The sequence below is a fragment of the Macaca nemestrina genome, chromosome 17, assembly GCF_043159975.1.
Source record: "Macaca nemestrina isolate mMacNem1 chromosome 17, mMacNem.hap1, whole genome shotgun sequence".
NCBI lineage: Eukaryota > Metazoa > Chordata > Mammalia > Primates > Cercopithecidae > Macaca > Macaca nemestrina.
In genome coordinates, this window is record NC_092141.1 from 44,871,153 (window position 1) to 44,884,589 (window position 13,437).

The 13,437-nt window shown below is 44.4% G+C and overlaps 1 protein-coding gene across 11 annotated transcripts in view; it reads right to left on the bottom strand.

Annotated features, from left to right (window-relative positions):
* LOC139359569 (14-3-3 protein epsilon-like) overlaps positions 1 to 13,437 on the bottom strand; it is a 91,499-nt gene that overhangs the window by 16,347 nt on the left and 61,715 nt on the right. For 9 of the 11 annotated variants that reach the window (XR_011615644.1, XR_011615641.1, XR_011615638.1 and 6 more), the window contains 3 exons: positions 8,362 to 8,469; positions 7,155 to 7,233; positions 1,862 to 1,969 (listed from right to left, as the gene is read on the bottom strand). Coding sequence is in view for 3 of the 11 variants with exons in the window: in XM_071082761.1 (XP_070938862.1) it covers positions 7,165 to 7,233; positions 8,362 to 8,469 (177 nt within the window). In the remaining 8 variants the exon portion in view is untranslated. Of the gene's footprint in view, positions 1 to 1,337; positions 1,460 to 1,861; positions 1,970 to 7,154; positions 7,234 to 8,022; positions 8,161 to 8,361; positions 8,470 to 13,437 lie in introns of all 11 variants that reach the window. The other 2 variants (XR_011615639.1, XM_071082763.1) reach the window with 2 other exon arrangements.

Here is a 13,437-nt window from a genome sequence, read left to right on the forward strand (position 1 = left end):
AGACCAGCCTGGCCAACATGGAGAAACCCATCTCTACTAAAAATAAAAAAAAATTAGCAGGGCGTAGTGGCAGCTGCCTGTAATCCCAGCTACTTGGGAGGCTGAGACGGGAGAATTGCTAGAACCCTGGGGATGAAGGTTGCAAAGGTTGCAGTGAGCTGAGATGGCACCACTGCACTCCAGCCCGGACGACAGAGTCAGACTCTGTCTCCCAAAAAAAAAAAAAAAAAAAAAAAAAGGAAACAAACAAATGAGCTGACATACTTAATGGTAAAAGGTGGAATATATTCCCCTTAAAATCAGGAGCACGGCACAGATGTCTACTGTCGCCATTCCCATTTAATTTATTAATAACATCATATCGGCAGTTACAGTTAATATAACAAAGCAAGAAATAAAAGGCTTAGGCATCAGAAAGGAAGAAGCTGTTTCTATTTGTAGACAACACTGTCTACAAAGAATCTACAACAAAAGGTTCTGAAAACGCATAAATGAGCAATGTTATTCAAAGCCACAGCTTTTACATCAAATCTTCTATCTCCAGATCCTTATATCAAGTTGCCAACTGGATATCTTCACCTGTATGTTTCCCAGCAACTCCTAAGACTCAGTATTTCCAAGCCCAAATTATTGATATCTGTCTAAACTTGGTCTTTCAAAAAAATTCCCTACTCCTCTGGTAATGCCATCAATTTACTTATTCTAATAGAGCTTCCCAATGTTGATTGATCCATCTATCCATGCTGAGAAATGAAGGTTTGTCTTAGACTATTCCTCTTACCTGCCCCATATACTTGGTCAGTTAGGCTATCAGTTAATCTTGTTATGAAACCAATTGCCCCAAACCTAGAGTCTTAAAAGACAATAATCTATAGGCTGGGTGTGGTGGCTTATGCCTGTAATCCCAGCACTTTGGGAGGCCAAGGTGGAAGGATCACGAGGTCAAGATATGGAGACCATCCTGGCCAACACGGGGAAACCCCCGCCTCTACTAAAAATACAAAAATTAACTAGGCGTGGTGGCGCGTGCCTGTAGTCCCAGCTACTCAGGAGGCTGAGGCAGGAGAATCACTTGAACCCAGGAGGCGGAGGTTGCAGTAGGCTGAGATCATGCCACTGCACTCCAGCCTGGTGACAGAGCGAGACTGCGTATGAAAAAAAAAAAAAATCCCCTACTTATGTTAAGAGTACCAAAACTAGGGCCAGGAATGATGGCTCATCCCTATAATTTTGGCACTTTGGGAAGCCAAGGTGGGAAGATAGCTTGAGTCCAGGAGTAAAATAGTGAGACTCTGTCTCTACAAAATAATAAAAACTTAGCTGGATGTGGCACACACCTGTAATCCAGGTACTCACGAGGCTGAAATGGGTGGGTCACTTGAGCCTGGGAGGTCAAGGCTGCAGAGAACTGTGATCACACCACTACACCCTACACCCAGCCTGGTCTACAGGTGAGACCCTGTCTCAAAAAAAAAAAAAAGAACTATCAAAAATCTACAGCTGTTTCAGGAATAAAATACATGCAGTTAGTGAGGTTTTTCTCCCCCACTGCTATGACTAATTTTTGGTTGAGATGCTAAGCCAAACACCATTTTAAGTCTGTGGCCCAACCTAAAAAGGGAATCATACTCTCCAAAAATTGTACCTTCCACTCTAATTGCTAAAATAAAATGTTGCCTTATGAAAATCAATTCTGTAGGTATCAATGAGTTACGAAAGCATGGCTTATTTAAAAAAAAAAAAAAATAGTGGGCCAGGATACCTACATGAACTGCAAAGCAGGCAAACTGAATTTTCTTATCCAAGAGCCCATCCTCATACTTAAAATTTCCCATGACTACGTGGAAATTCTTTCACTTACCGGAAAGACCTGATTGGCACTTTCACTGAGAGTTGAGTCATCTGGGCTGTCGACAGGTGTCTGATGTGTAGACTCGGAATCAAACTGACTTACATCCTCTTCAGATTGCTTTATACAAACAAAATAATTTAGAAAATGATAAATAGTCCATATGACATCAATCAAATGCACCGTAAGCTCTGGGAGCTCTTTTCGCAGGGGTTAACTACAATGAAGTATTAGAATAGTCTTAGCAGGCATAGAATGAAGAAAAAAATGCAGGTGGAAAGTACTGAGTCAAACTACATCTTCAAATCTTAAACATGCACTCAAAGATTTTAGTATACAGTTATTCCTATTAAAAATGTGAATATATCAACTGGACATGGTGGCTCATGCCTGTAATCCCAGCACTCTGGGAGGCTGAGGCGGGCAGATCACAAGGTCAGGAGTTCGAGACCAGCCTGGCCTATATAGCGAAACCCCATCTCTACTAAAAATACAAAATGGTGGTGGGCGTCTGTAATTCTACCTACTCGGCAGGCTGAGGCAGGAGAATTGCCTGAACCTGAGAGGCAGAGGTTGCAGCAAGCACAGATTGTGCCACTGCACACCAGCCCAGGCGACAGTGTGAGAGTCTGTCTCAATTAAAAAAAAAAAGTGAATATATGGAACTCAAAACAAGCTGGAAAAAATGTGAATACCAATTTCCCCTCTCACAAAGCTTCAGTGTGCCTAGTCCACTGGCTAAATCCCTGTGTAGAGATAATTAGTTCAGTTGGCTACTGCAGGTTTGTAATAAACCTGAAAAACTACTGAAGCAGAGTTAAAACATGAATTTTTTAATTCATGTGTTTAACTGGTAAGATGCTCCAGTTAAAGTTTCTTCCCACAGATTATCTCATTCCTTTAGAAATCTAAAGGAGCAAAACTAATTCTCTATTCTGCGTGGGTTATAAGTTATATTTCCCTGTGAAAGTGTAGTTATCACTTCAGTGCTAACCATGAGATTGATTTCTTTAATTCCTTCTCTCTTTCCCAAACTATCTGGTTAGACTCCTGGGCCGAATGTAGGAAGTAAATAATAATTTAGAATATCTGACTTCATACTAAAAGGGGACCACACTGACCTTATAATTCTCCCAGAGCCCAGACTGTGAACCGCACTCCCTGGAGGAGCGGCTGATTCCAGGTGTGGGGAAATGCACGAGATAAGCACAGAACACCAGTTTCCTTATTCTGCTCTCTGGTACAACACCGGCCCATGTGCTCATGTCAAAAGGACTCAGAAACCAACATGAAGACGCACCCAGCGTTCACTGCAGCCAGCATTCAACGAAGGGAAAAACTGAGCATCAATAAAGACAACTGCCAGTGCGGGGGCTCACACCCATCATCACAGCACTTTGGGAGGCAGAGGCAGGCGGACTGCTTTTGAGCCCAGGAGTTGAAGACCAGCCTGGTGAACATGGCAAAGCCCCGTCTCTCCCAGAAACACAAAAATTAGCTGGGCATGGTGGTGTACCTGTGGTCCCCGCTACTAAGAGGCTGAGGTGGGAGGATTGCTGAGGCCGGGAATCAAGGCTGCAGTGGGCAGAGATTACACCACTGCACTACGGCTTGGGTGACAGAGTAAGACCCTGCCTCAAAACAACAAATGAATAAATAAAAATAAAATAAAAACAAATGCAATGAAATGAAACACAAATACGTTAAAACGTGTAAGTTCATAATAAATTTAAAAAAAAATCACACACACAAAGTTCATTGGTCAATTTTGGGAGATGCTAGGGAACTAATTATTTTGAAAACTAGGAAAGAATCAAACATACATCCTGTCTTTCCTGTATGAAGTATACCTTGAGTAACTAACTGATCAAAGACTTTATGAAAGAATTCCAGCTAACAAGGAAAGAAGAAATAACAGTTCGAATAAGACCATTTCATAAACACCTGATGAAATTATAAAAGTAGGCCAGAGTTTCTCAACCTCAGTGCTACTGACTTTTTAGGCCTATTAATACTTTGCTGTAGGGGGCTGTGCTGCGCCGACTCTTACCCCTGAAGGTACCTGTGGCGTTCCCTCCCCCACGCTGTGACAATCAGTGTGTCTCCGGACATTGCCAAATTACCCTGGAGGTGAAATGCTGACACAGGCAATGATCAGTGACCACTAACATCACAAACACACACACACACACACACACACACACACACACACACACATACAACTACACATTATGCCTCCTGATCAAAGCATGCAATACTGAGAGTTTAATCTGAATCAGATCAACCACCTAAATTTAACTACCAGTTTTTGGAAATTCAGGGAACAGATGAACATGGTCAGTGAAACTATGGGGATAATATCAGCAAAATCAAAATTTGAGAATTCTACAGGACAAATGACCCGGTTTCGTCAGTAAATCACAAGGGGAATCTGTAAATGACAAAAGACTTAAGAGACATAGAAACCAAGTTATATACAGACCTTGATTAAATCCTTACAAACAGGACGAGAAAAAAAAAGAATGGAACAACAACAACAAAATTAGGTGGGGCAACACAGGGAAACCTCATCTCTAGAAAAATTCAAAAAACTAGCTGGGTGTGGTGATACACCCCTGTGGTCCCAGCTATACGGGAGGATCCCTTGAGCCTGGGAGGTTGAGGCTGCCATGAGCCATGATCATGCCACCGCACTCCAGCCTGGGCAACAGAGAAAGATCCTATCTCAAAAAAAGAAAAAAAAAAAAAAAAAAAAAAAACAGGCAAACTGTCAACTTCTGAGGTGTGATGCTGGGATGGCAGTTATGTTTAAACAAGATGACCTAATCATTTTTTAAGCTGGGCGGTAGGTGTATGACAGTTCTCCTCCTTACAATTGTCTGTTGCTTTTTAAAGTGGGTCACATTATGCTCCATGACCAAAAAATAATCACCATCATCCTCCTCCTCCTTCTCCACCTACATCCCAAGGAATGGAAAAAGAAACTGTATTTTCTCAGATTCTGAGGTGGGAGAAAGACAATAACTAACATACTAACTCATTTACTCATAAACATATTGCTATGGGGTGAAGCGTGTGCCTTACCCACTCCCCAAAAAATTTCGTATGTTGAAATTCTAACCTCTAGCTCCTCAGAATGTGACCTTATTTGGAAAAGGTTATTGCAGACATAATTAGTGAAGATGAGGTCCTAATGGAGTAGAGAGGAACCCTAATCCAGTATGCCTGGTATCCTTACAAAAAGGGGAAATTTGGCCACAGATACGCACACAGGTAGAACACCATGTGAACATGAAGACAGAGATCCGGGTGATGCACCTACAGGCCAAAGAATCACAGAGATTACCAGCAAACCACCAGAAGCCAGGGGAGAGGCAAGGAACATACAGTTCCTCACAGTCGTCAAAGAAACCAACTCTAACAACGTGATGTAGAACTTCTAGTCTTGGCCGGGCGCGGTGGCTCAAGCCTGTAATCCCAGCACTTTGGGCGGCCGAGACGGGCGGATCACGAGGTCAGGAGTTCGAGACCATCCTGGCTAACACGGTGAAACCCCGTCTCTACTAAAAAATACAAAAAACTAGCCGGGCGAGGTGGCGGGCGCCTGTAGTCCCGGCTACTCGGGAGGCTGAGGCAGGAGAATGGCGTAAACCCGGGAGGCGGAGCTTGCAGTGAGCTGAGATCCGGCCACTGCACTCCAGCCTGGGCGACACAGCGAGACTCCGTCTCAAAAAAAAAAAAAAAAGAACTTCTAGTCTCCAGATCTATGAGATAATGAATTTCTGTTGTCTCAGCCACCCGGTTTGTGGTACTTTGTTGCAGCAAGCCTAGCAAACGAATGCACATATATTCTATAGTTTGAAGAAAGAATTCCCAGAAAATCATATTTTAAATGGTTAAATTAAGCAAAATAAAATAAACCAAAAAAAGAAAAGTCCCAACTACCTGAAATACTTAATTGTCTTTGGAAACTGATTTAAAAATAGCTCATACAGTCAACTGCCACTGGCTTTAGTTCTTTAAAAAACAGTACAAAAATAAAAGATGCTTGGCTGGGTGCAGAAGCTCACACCTGTAATCTCAGCACTTTGACAGGCTGAGGTGGGTGGATCACTTGAGTCCAGGAGTTCGAGACCAGCCTGGGTGACATGGTGAAAGCCTGTTTCTGCAAAAAATTAGCCAGGCATGGTGACACGTGTCTGTAGTCGCAGCTATTCCGGAAGCTAAGGTGAGAGAATCACCTGATTCTGGGGAGGTCAAGGCTGCGTTGAACTGTGATCGTGCTACTGCACTCCATGCTGGGTTCCTGGGTGACAGAGTGAGACCCCGTCTCAAAATAAAATAAAATAAATAAAAAATAAAAACAAAGATGCTGAAGAGAGGATAAACCAGAGATCTCTGAACTGCTAATGAAAATAATGTTTCTGTCTGCTCTGAGATTTTTTCTTTTTCTTTCTTTTTTTTTTCTTTTGAGATGGAGTCTCACTCTGTCGCCCAGGCTGGAGTGCAGTGGCCCCATCTCCGCTCACTGCAAGCTCTGCCTCCCGGGTTCATGCCATTCTCCTGCCTCAGTCTCCTGAGTAGCTGGGACTACAGACGCCCGCCACCACACCCGGCTAATTTTTTGTATTTTTAGTAGATTCGGGGTTTCACCGTGTTAGCCAGGATGGTCTCGATCTCCTGACCTCGTGATCCGCCCGCCTGGGCCTCCCAAAGTGCCAGGATTACAGGCGTGAGCCACCGCGCCCGGCTGCGATTTTTCTTATTCCAAAAAAGTCTCAAGCGATCCTCCTGCCTCAGCCTCTCAAGTAGCTGGGACTCACAGGCACATGCCACCACACCCAGCTAACTTTTTTTTTTTTGAGACGGAGTCTCGCTTTGTCGCCCAGGCTGGAGTGCAGTGGCGTGATCTCCGCTCACTGCAAGCTCCGCCTCGCGGGTTCGCGCCATTCTCCTGCCTCAGTCTCCCGAGTAGCTGGGACTACAGGCGCCCGCCACCACGCTTGGCTAATTTTTTGTATTTTTAATAGAGACTGGGTTTCACAGTGTTTGCCAGGACGGTCTTGATCTCCTGACCTCGTGATCCGCCCGCCTCGGCCTCCCAAAGTGCTGGGATTACAGGCGTTAGCCACCGCGCCCGGCCCAGCTAACTTTTAAATGTTTTGTAGAGATGAAGTCTTGTTATGTTGCCCATGCTGGTCTTGAACTCCTGGCTTCAAACAATCCTCCCACCTCAGCCCTTTAAAGTTTTGGGATTACAGGTATGAGCCCTTGCACCCAATTATATGCTTTCATGTATACTTACCAACAGAGGTTTAAAGGAGGGGCTCCACCTTTCCAGCCAGAAGTTCTTCCCAGTTAATGTGTCTAAAGAATGGATGAGCCTAGGGGAGAAAAAAGCAGAAAGAAAAGTTGAGGGGAATAGACTTTGCTGGATTGAGAAATTAATCACCTTTTTGAAGTTACAAGTCACAAAATAAGCTAAACTTAAAAGCAACTACATATAACCCTGAGAAATACATAAAACTAGCACTATCTTCCCCACAAAACACCAAACATGCCAATCCCTACTTGAACTTCTCCAGGGTCCCCAGGCCCAGCTCCCAGATGAGAAGCAGCTTGATAGAGGAAAAAAAGCCTGGATAAAGAACCTTAGTCAAACTGATTTTTTTCCTTTTTAGACTTTGCTTGTCTACTTTGCCTTGACAAAATATAGTTTACTGGCCGGGCACGGTGGCTCATGCCTGTAATCCCAGCATTTTGGGAGGCTGAGGCAGGTGGTTCACCTGAGGCTGGGAGTTCGAGACCAGCCTGGCCAACATGGTGAAACCCCTTCTCTACTAAAAATACAAAAATTAGCCCGGCATGGTGGTGCACACCTGTAATCCCAGTTACTAGGGAGACTGAGGCAGGACAATCACTGGAACCTGGGAGGCGGAGGTTGCAGTGAGCCAAGATCATGCCATTGCACTCCAGCCTGGATGACAGGGCAAGACTCCATCTCAGAAAGAAAAGAAAATAGAGTTTACTAATTACTACTGAGTAATTGTTTAAGGGTCTGTAATCCCAGCACTTTGGGAGGCCAAGGCAGCTGGATCACCTGTGGTCAGGAATTCCAGACCAGCCTGACCAACATGGTGGAACCCTGTCTCTATTAAAAATACAAAAATTACCCAGGTGTGCTGGCGGGCGCCTGTAATCCCGGCTACTCCAGAGGCTGAGGCAGGAGAATCGCTTGAACCTGGGGGGCTGAGGTTGCAGTGAGCCAAGATCGTGCCACTGTACTCCAGCCTGGGTGACAGAGCGAGACTCTATCACAAAAAAAAAAAAAAAAAAAAAGAATTATAAAAACCAATATGAAAAGAAAGTCGTTAGATAAATCTGTACTTCGCCTTCAAAAACCGAAGACTTTTTTTGTTCAATATGTATTATTCAAAATATACATTAAATTCTATCTAGTTAAATCCTAGTCATTGAATCTTATAGTGTTGGTGACCATTTAAGAACCTTACCTTTTTAAGCAGATCTCTGGCTTCTTGTGTGAGGTAGGGAGGCAAATTGAGTTTACATTTGAGGATGTTGTCAGTTGTTTTCTTTCCATTCTCCCCAGTGAATGGGGGCTAAGAGTAGAAGACAAGTGAAAAATATTAGCAGGGAGTGAAAAATATTAGCATATAAGAAACAAATTTTAAATAACAATATTATCTATTTCCTGAATTAGTTATGCATGGGGATCAGAAATGTATGCTGTGAAATAGGCTAACTGCTAAAGACCTTTATTTTGTTTTAGAGACAGGGTCTCGCTATGTTGTCAAGGCTAGATTCTATTAATAATCCTTGGCTCCAATGATCCTCCCGCCTCAGCCTCCTGAGTAGCTTGGGCTACAGGCACGCACCACTGTGCCTGGCAGAAGTGCAGTTTTTAAGCAACAGGACAGAGGAAGTAGCAGTGTCCTAGAAGGAAGCCTGTGTTTCCACCATTAACTTATTGTGTGATAATAAGTGAGCTATGTGATTTTATGCTTTAGTTTCTCCATTTATAAAATAAGGACTCCTGAGTAGCTGGGATTACAGGAGCACACCACCATGCTCGGCTAATTTTTCTATTTTTAGTAGAGACGGGGTTTCACTATGTTGGCCAGACTGGTCTCAAACTCCTGACCTCATGATCCACCCACCTTGGTCTCCCAAAGTGCTGAGATTATAGGCATGAGCCACTGAGCCTAGCATAGGAATTCTTTATACTACCCTTGAAACTGTTTAAGTATGAAATTATGTCAAAATAAAGTTTTTCTGGGCAGGCACAATGGCTCACAACTGTAATACCAGCACTTTAGAAGGCCAAGGTGGGCAGATCACCTGAGGTCAGGAGTTCAAGACCAGCCTGGCCAACACCGTGAAAGCCCAACTCTACTAAAAATACAAAACAATACCCCGGTGTGGTGGCACATACCTGTAGTCCCAGCTAAATGGGAGGCTAAGGCAGGAGAATCGCTTGAACCTGGGAGGCAGAGGTTGCAGTGAGCTGAGATTACACCTCTGCACTCCAGCCTGGGCGAGAGGAGCGAAAGTCCATCTTCAAAAAAAAAAGTTTTTCCAACGGCAATAGTCACAAAAAAGTGACTACATTCTGCACCTTTCTGTTCCATGTTACATGTTACTGTGAAATCTTTCTCAGAGAACTGAACCGTGATTGGTAGAAATAGATACTTGTGGCCGGCGCGGTGGCTCAAGCCTGTAATCCCAGCACTTTGGGAGGCCGAGATGGGCGGATCACGAGGTCAGGAGATCGAGACCATCCTGGCTAACACGGTGAAACCCCGTCTCTACTAAAAAATACAAAAAAAAACTAGCCGGGCGCGGTGGCGGGCGCCTGTAGTCCCAGCTACTCCGGAGGCTGAGGCAGGAGAATGGCGTGAACCCGGGAGGCGGAGCTTGCAGTGAGCTGAGATCCGGCCACTGCACTCCAGCCTGGGCGGCAGAGCGAGACTCCGTCTCAAAAAAAAAAAAAAAAAAAAAAGAAATAGATACTTGTGGCCGGACACAGTGGCTCATACCTGTAATCCCAGCACTTTGGGAGGCCAAGGCAGGCGGATAACGAGGTCAGGAGATCAAGACCCTCCTGGCTAACATGGTGAAACCCCGTCTCTACTAAAATAATACAAAAAATTATCTGGGCATGGTGGCGGGCAACTGTAGTCCCAGCTCCTCGGGAGGCTGAGGCGGGAGAACGGCAACAACCCAGGAGGCGGAGCTTGCAGTGAGTTGAGATTGGGCAACAGAGCCAGACTCCATCTCAAAAAAAATAAAATAAAATAAACAAAGAAATAAAGTACATTTTAACTTTTAAACTCCTGCCACAGGCCAGGCGTGGTGGCTCATGCCTGTAATCCCAGAACTCTGGGAGGCCGAGGCGGGTGGATTACCTGAGGTCAGGAGTTTGAGACCAGCCTGACCAACATGGAGAAACCCCGTCTCTACTAAAAGTAAAAAATTAGCCAGGAGTAGCAGCGCATGCCTGTAATTCCAGCTACTGAGGAGGCTGAGGCAGGAGAACTGCTTGAACCCGGGAGGCAGAGGTTGCGGTGAACCAAGATCGTGTCATTGCACTCCAGTCTGGGCAACAAGAACGAAACTCCATCTAAAAGAAACAAAACAAAACAAAATCTCCTGCCGCAAGTTTTTAAATCTTACGTGAATGACAACACAAGGATGCTGGGATTATTTACCTGGGGAGAGGGAGAAAAAAATCAAAAAGGTCCTCTCAACACAAAAATGAAGCAAAGCTTTTAACATCTGCCTGTTGCCTGTTTACTTCCTGTCCTTTTTTTTTTTTTTTGAGATGGAGTCTCGCTCTGTTGCCCAGGCTGGAGCACAGTGGGGCGATCTCGGCTCACTGCAAGCTCCGCCTCCTGGGTTCATTCTCCTGCCTCAGTCTCCTGAGTAGCTGGGATTACAGGTGCCTGCCACCATGCCCGGCTAAATCTTTTGGAGTTTTAGTAGAGACGGGGTTTCACCCTGTTAGCCAGGATGGTCTCGTTTTTCTGACCTTGTGATTCGCCCGCCTCAGCCTCCCAGAGTGCTGGGATTACAGGCGTGAGCCACTGCGCCTGGCCCTTTACTTCCTGTCTTATGGCCAGCTAGGATGACTGCAGTCAAGTAGGTCTGGTTTCTCTTAAAGAGCCAAACTCACGAATTTAGAAGTTTAATTTAAGTGGCAAGAAATGATGTCATGCATGCTGATTTCCCTTCTGAAAGGAATTAGGCTAATCAGCTATTATTGTTCAAATGCAATGGTACTCAAAATTTATTTTAGATCCCTCTCCCTCCCATCCTCAGAATGTAAAAGCAAAAATAAATGTCGAGCCAGTACTACCCCTTCTTATGAAACACAGTAACTTTCAATGGCATTGTCTTACTGTGAAGAATAAGTTCCTGAAAGTCACACTTGAGTATTATTTAAATCCCAGTTTGTTTCCAAAAGAGGTTCTGCAGCATACGACATAGTAATATAGGCCGGGCACAGCGGATCACACCTGTAATATTAACACTTTGGGAGGCTGAGGTAGGCAGATCGCTTGAGCCCAGGGGTTCAAGACCAGCCTGGGCAATATGGCAAAATCCCACCTCTACAAAAAAAAAAAAAAAAATTAGTTGGATATGGTGGTGGTACACCTGTTGTCCCAGCTGTTCAGCAGGCTGAGGCGGGCAGATCAATTGAGCCCAGAAGGTCAAGGCTGCAGTGAGATATGATTGCACCACTGCACTCCAGCCTTGGTGACAGAATGGACCCTATCTCGAAAAAACAAAAAATGTGTGTGTGTGTGTGTGTATATATATATATATATATATATATATACCTATATATATACACACACAGACACACACACACACATATACACACAGATACTATATATATATGCACACACTATATTTACACACCCTACAAATATATATACACTTACATATATATATAAACTACAACAAACAATTAGAGTAGAAAATTAAGTTGAAATAGTTTTAAAAGGACAGAAGGCATAAGCCATAAAAGCCTACTGAGGCCGGGTGCAGTGCCTCACACATAAAATCACAGCACTTTGGGAGGCCAAAATGGAAGGACCACTTAAAGTCAGGAGTTCAAGACCAACCTAAGCAACGAAGTGTGACCTCATCTCTACAAAAAATAATTTTTTTAAAAAAATAGGGCCGGGCGCGGTGGCTCAAGCCTGTAATCCCAGCACTTTGGGAGGCCGAGACGGGCGGATCACAAGGTCAGGAGATCGAGACCATCCTGGCTAACACGGTGAAACCCCGTCTCTACTAAAAAATACAAAAACCTAGCTGGACGAGGTGGCGGGCGTCTGTAGTCCCAGCTACTAGGGAGGCTGAGGCAGGAGAATGGCGTGAACCCGGGAGGCGGAGCTTGCAGTGAGCTGAGATCCGGCCACTGCACTCCAGTCTGGGCGACAAAGCGAGACTCTGTCTCAACAAAAAGAAAAAATAAAAATAAAAATAAAAATAAAAATAAAAATAAAAAAAATTAAAAAAATAGAGTCTATTGGCAAGGTGTGGTGGCACATGCCTGTAATTCCAGTAGTTTTGGCAGTCGAGGCGGGCGGATCACGAGGTGAAGAGAAACCCTGTCTGTACTAAAAATACAAAAAAAAAAAAAAAATTAGCCGGACGTGGTGGCAGGTGCCTGTAGTCCCAACTACTATAGAGGCTGAGGCAAGATAATAGCCTCAACCCGGGAGGCGGAGCTTGCAGTGAGCGGGGATGGTGCACTCCAGCCTGGGCAACAGTGCAAGACTCCGTCTCAAAAAAACAAAAAACAAAAGAAAAAAAAATTGGGGAAACGAAACAAAACAAAAACAAAAGCAAAACAAAAAGGCAGGCCGTGGTGGCTCACGCCTGTAATCCCATCACTTTGGGAGGCCGAGATCACGAGGTCAGGATATCGAGATGATTCTGGCTAACACGTTGAAACCCCATCTCTACTAAAAAAACAAAAAATGAGCAGGGCATGGTGGCGGGTGCCTGTGGTCCCAGCTGTTCTGGAGGCTGAGGCAGGAGAATGGCGTGAACCCGGGAGGTGGAGCTTGCAGTGAGCCGAGGTCCTGCCACTGCACTCCAGCCTGGGCAATAGAGTGAGACTCCCTCTCAAAAAAAAAAAAAAAAAAAAAAAAAAAAAAAAAAAAGCAACAAACTGGGTATATGCCTTTAGAAGTGGTGTGTACATTTCCAGCATTATGAATGAATAGAAATGAGTGGCGATAGTTACTTTGGTCCATAGATTTTTGGTATCTTAACTAGTTTTAGATCTCTTCCACTGAAGAGATTGCCTGTGGAACCTTGTTAGGAATGGAAGCACTGAAGGCAAACTGCTTGGGTTTGAATTTTGTTCTATCCCTTGCACCCTGCCTGGGTTCAAATCCTAGCTCTGCTTAGTAAGTTCTTTTAAGGTGATGATCTTTGAGCAAATGTCTTAGCTCCTGTTTTCCCAAGTCAATGGACACAATAGTTGCTACCTTGTGGAAGGATTCATGTAATTGACCAGTGTTTACCAAGTAGCATCAGCCTTCAGTTTC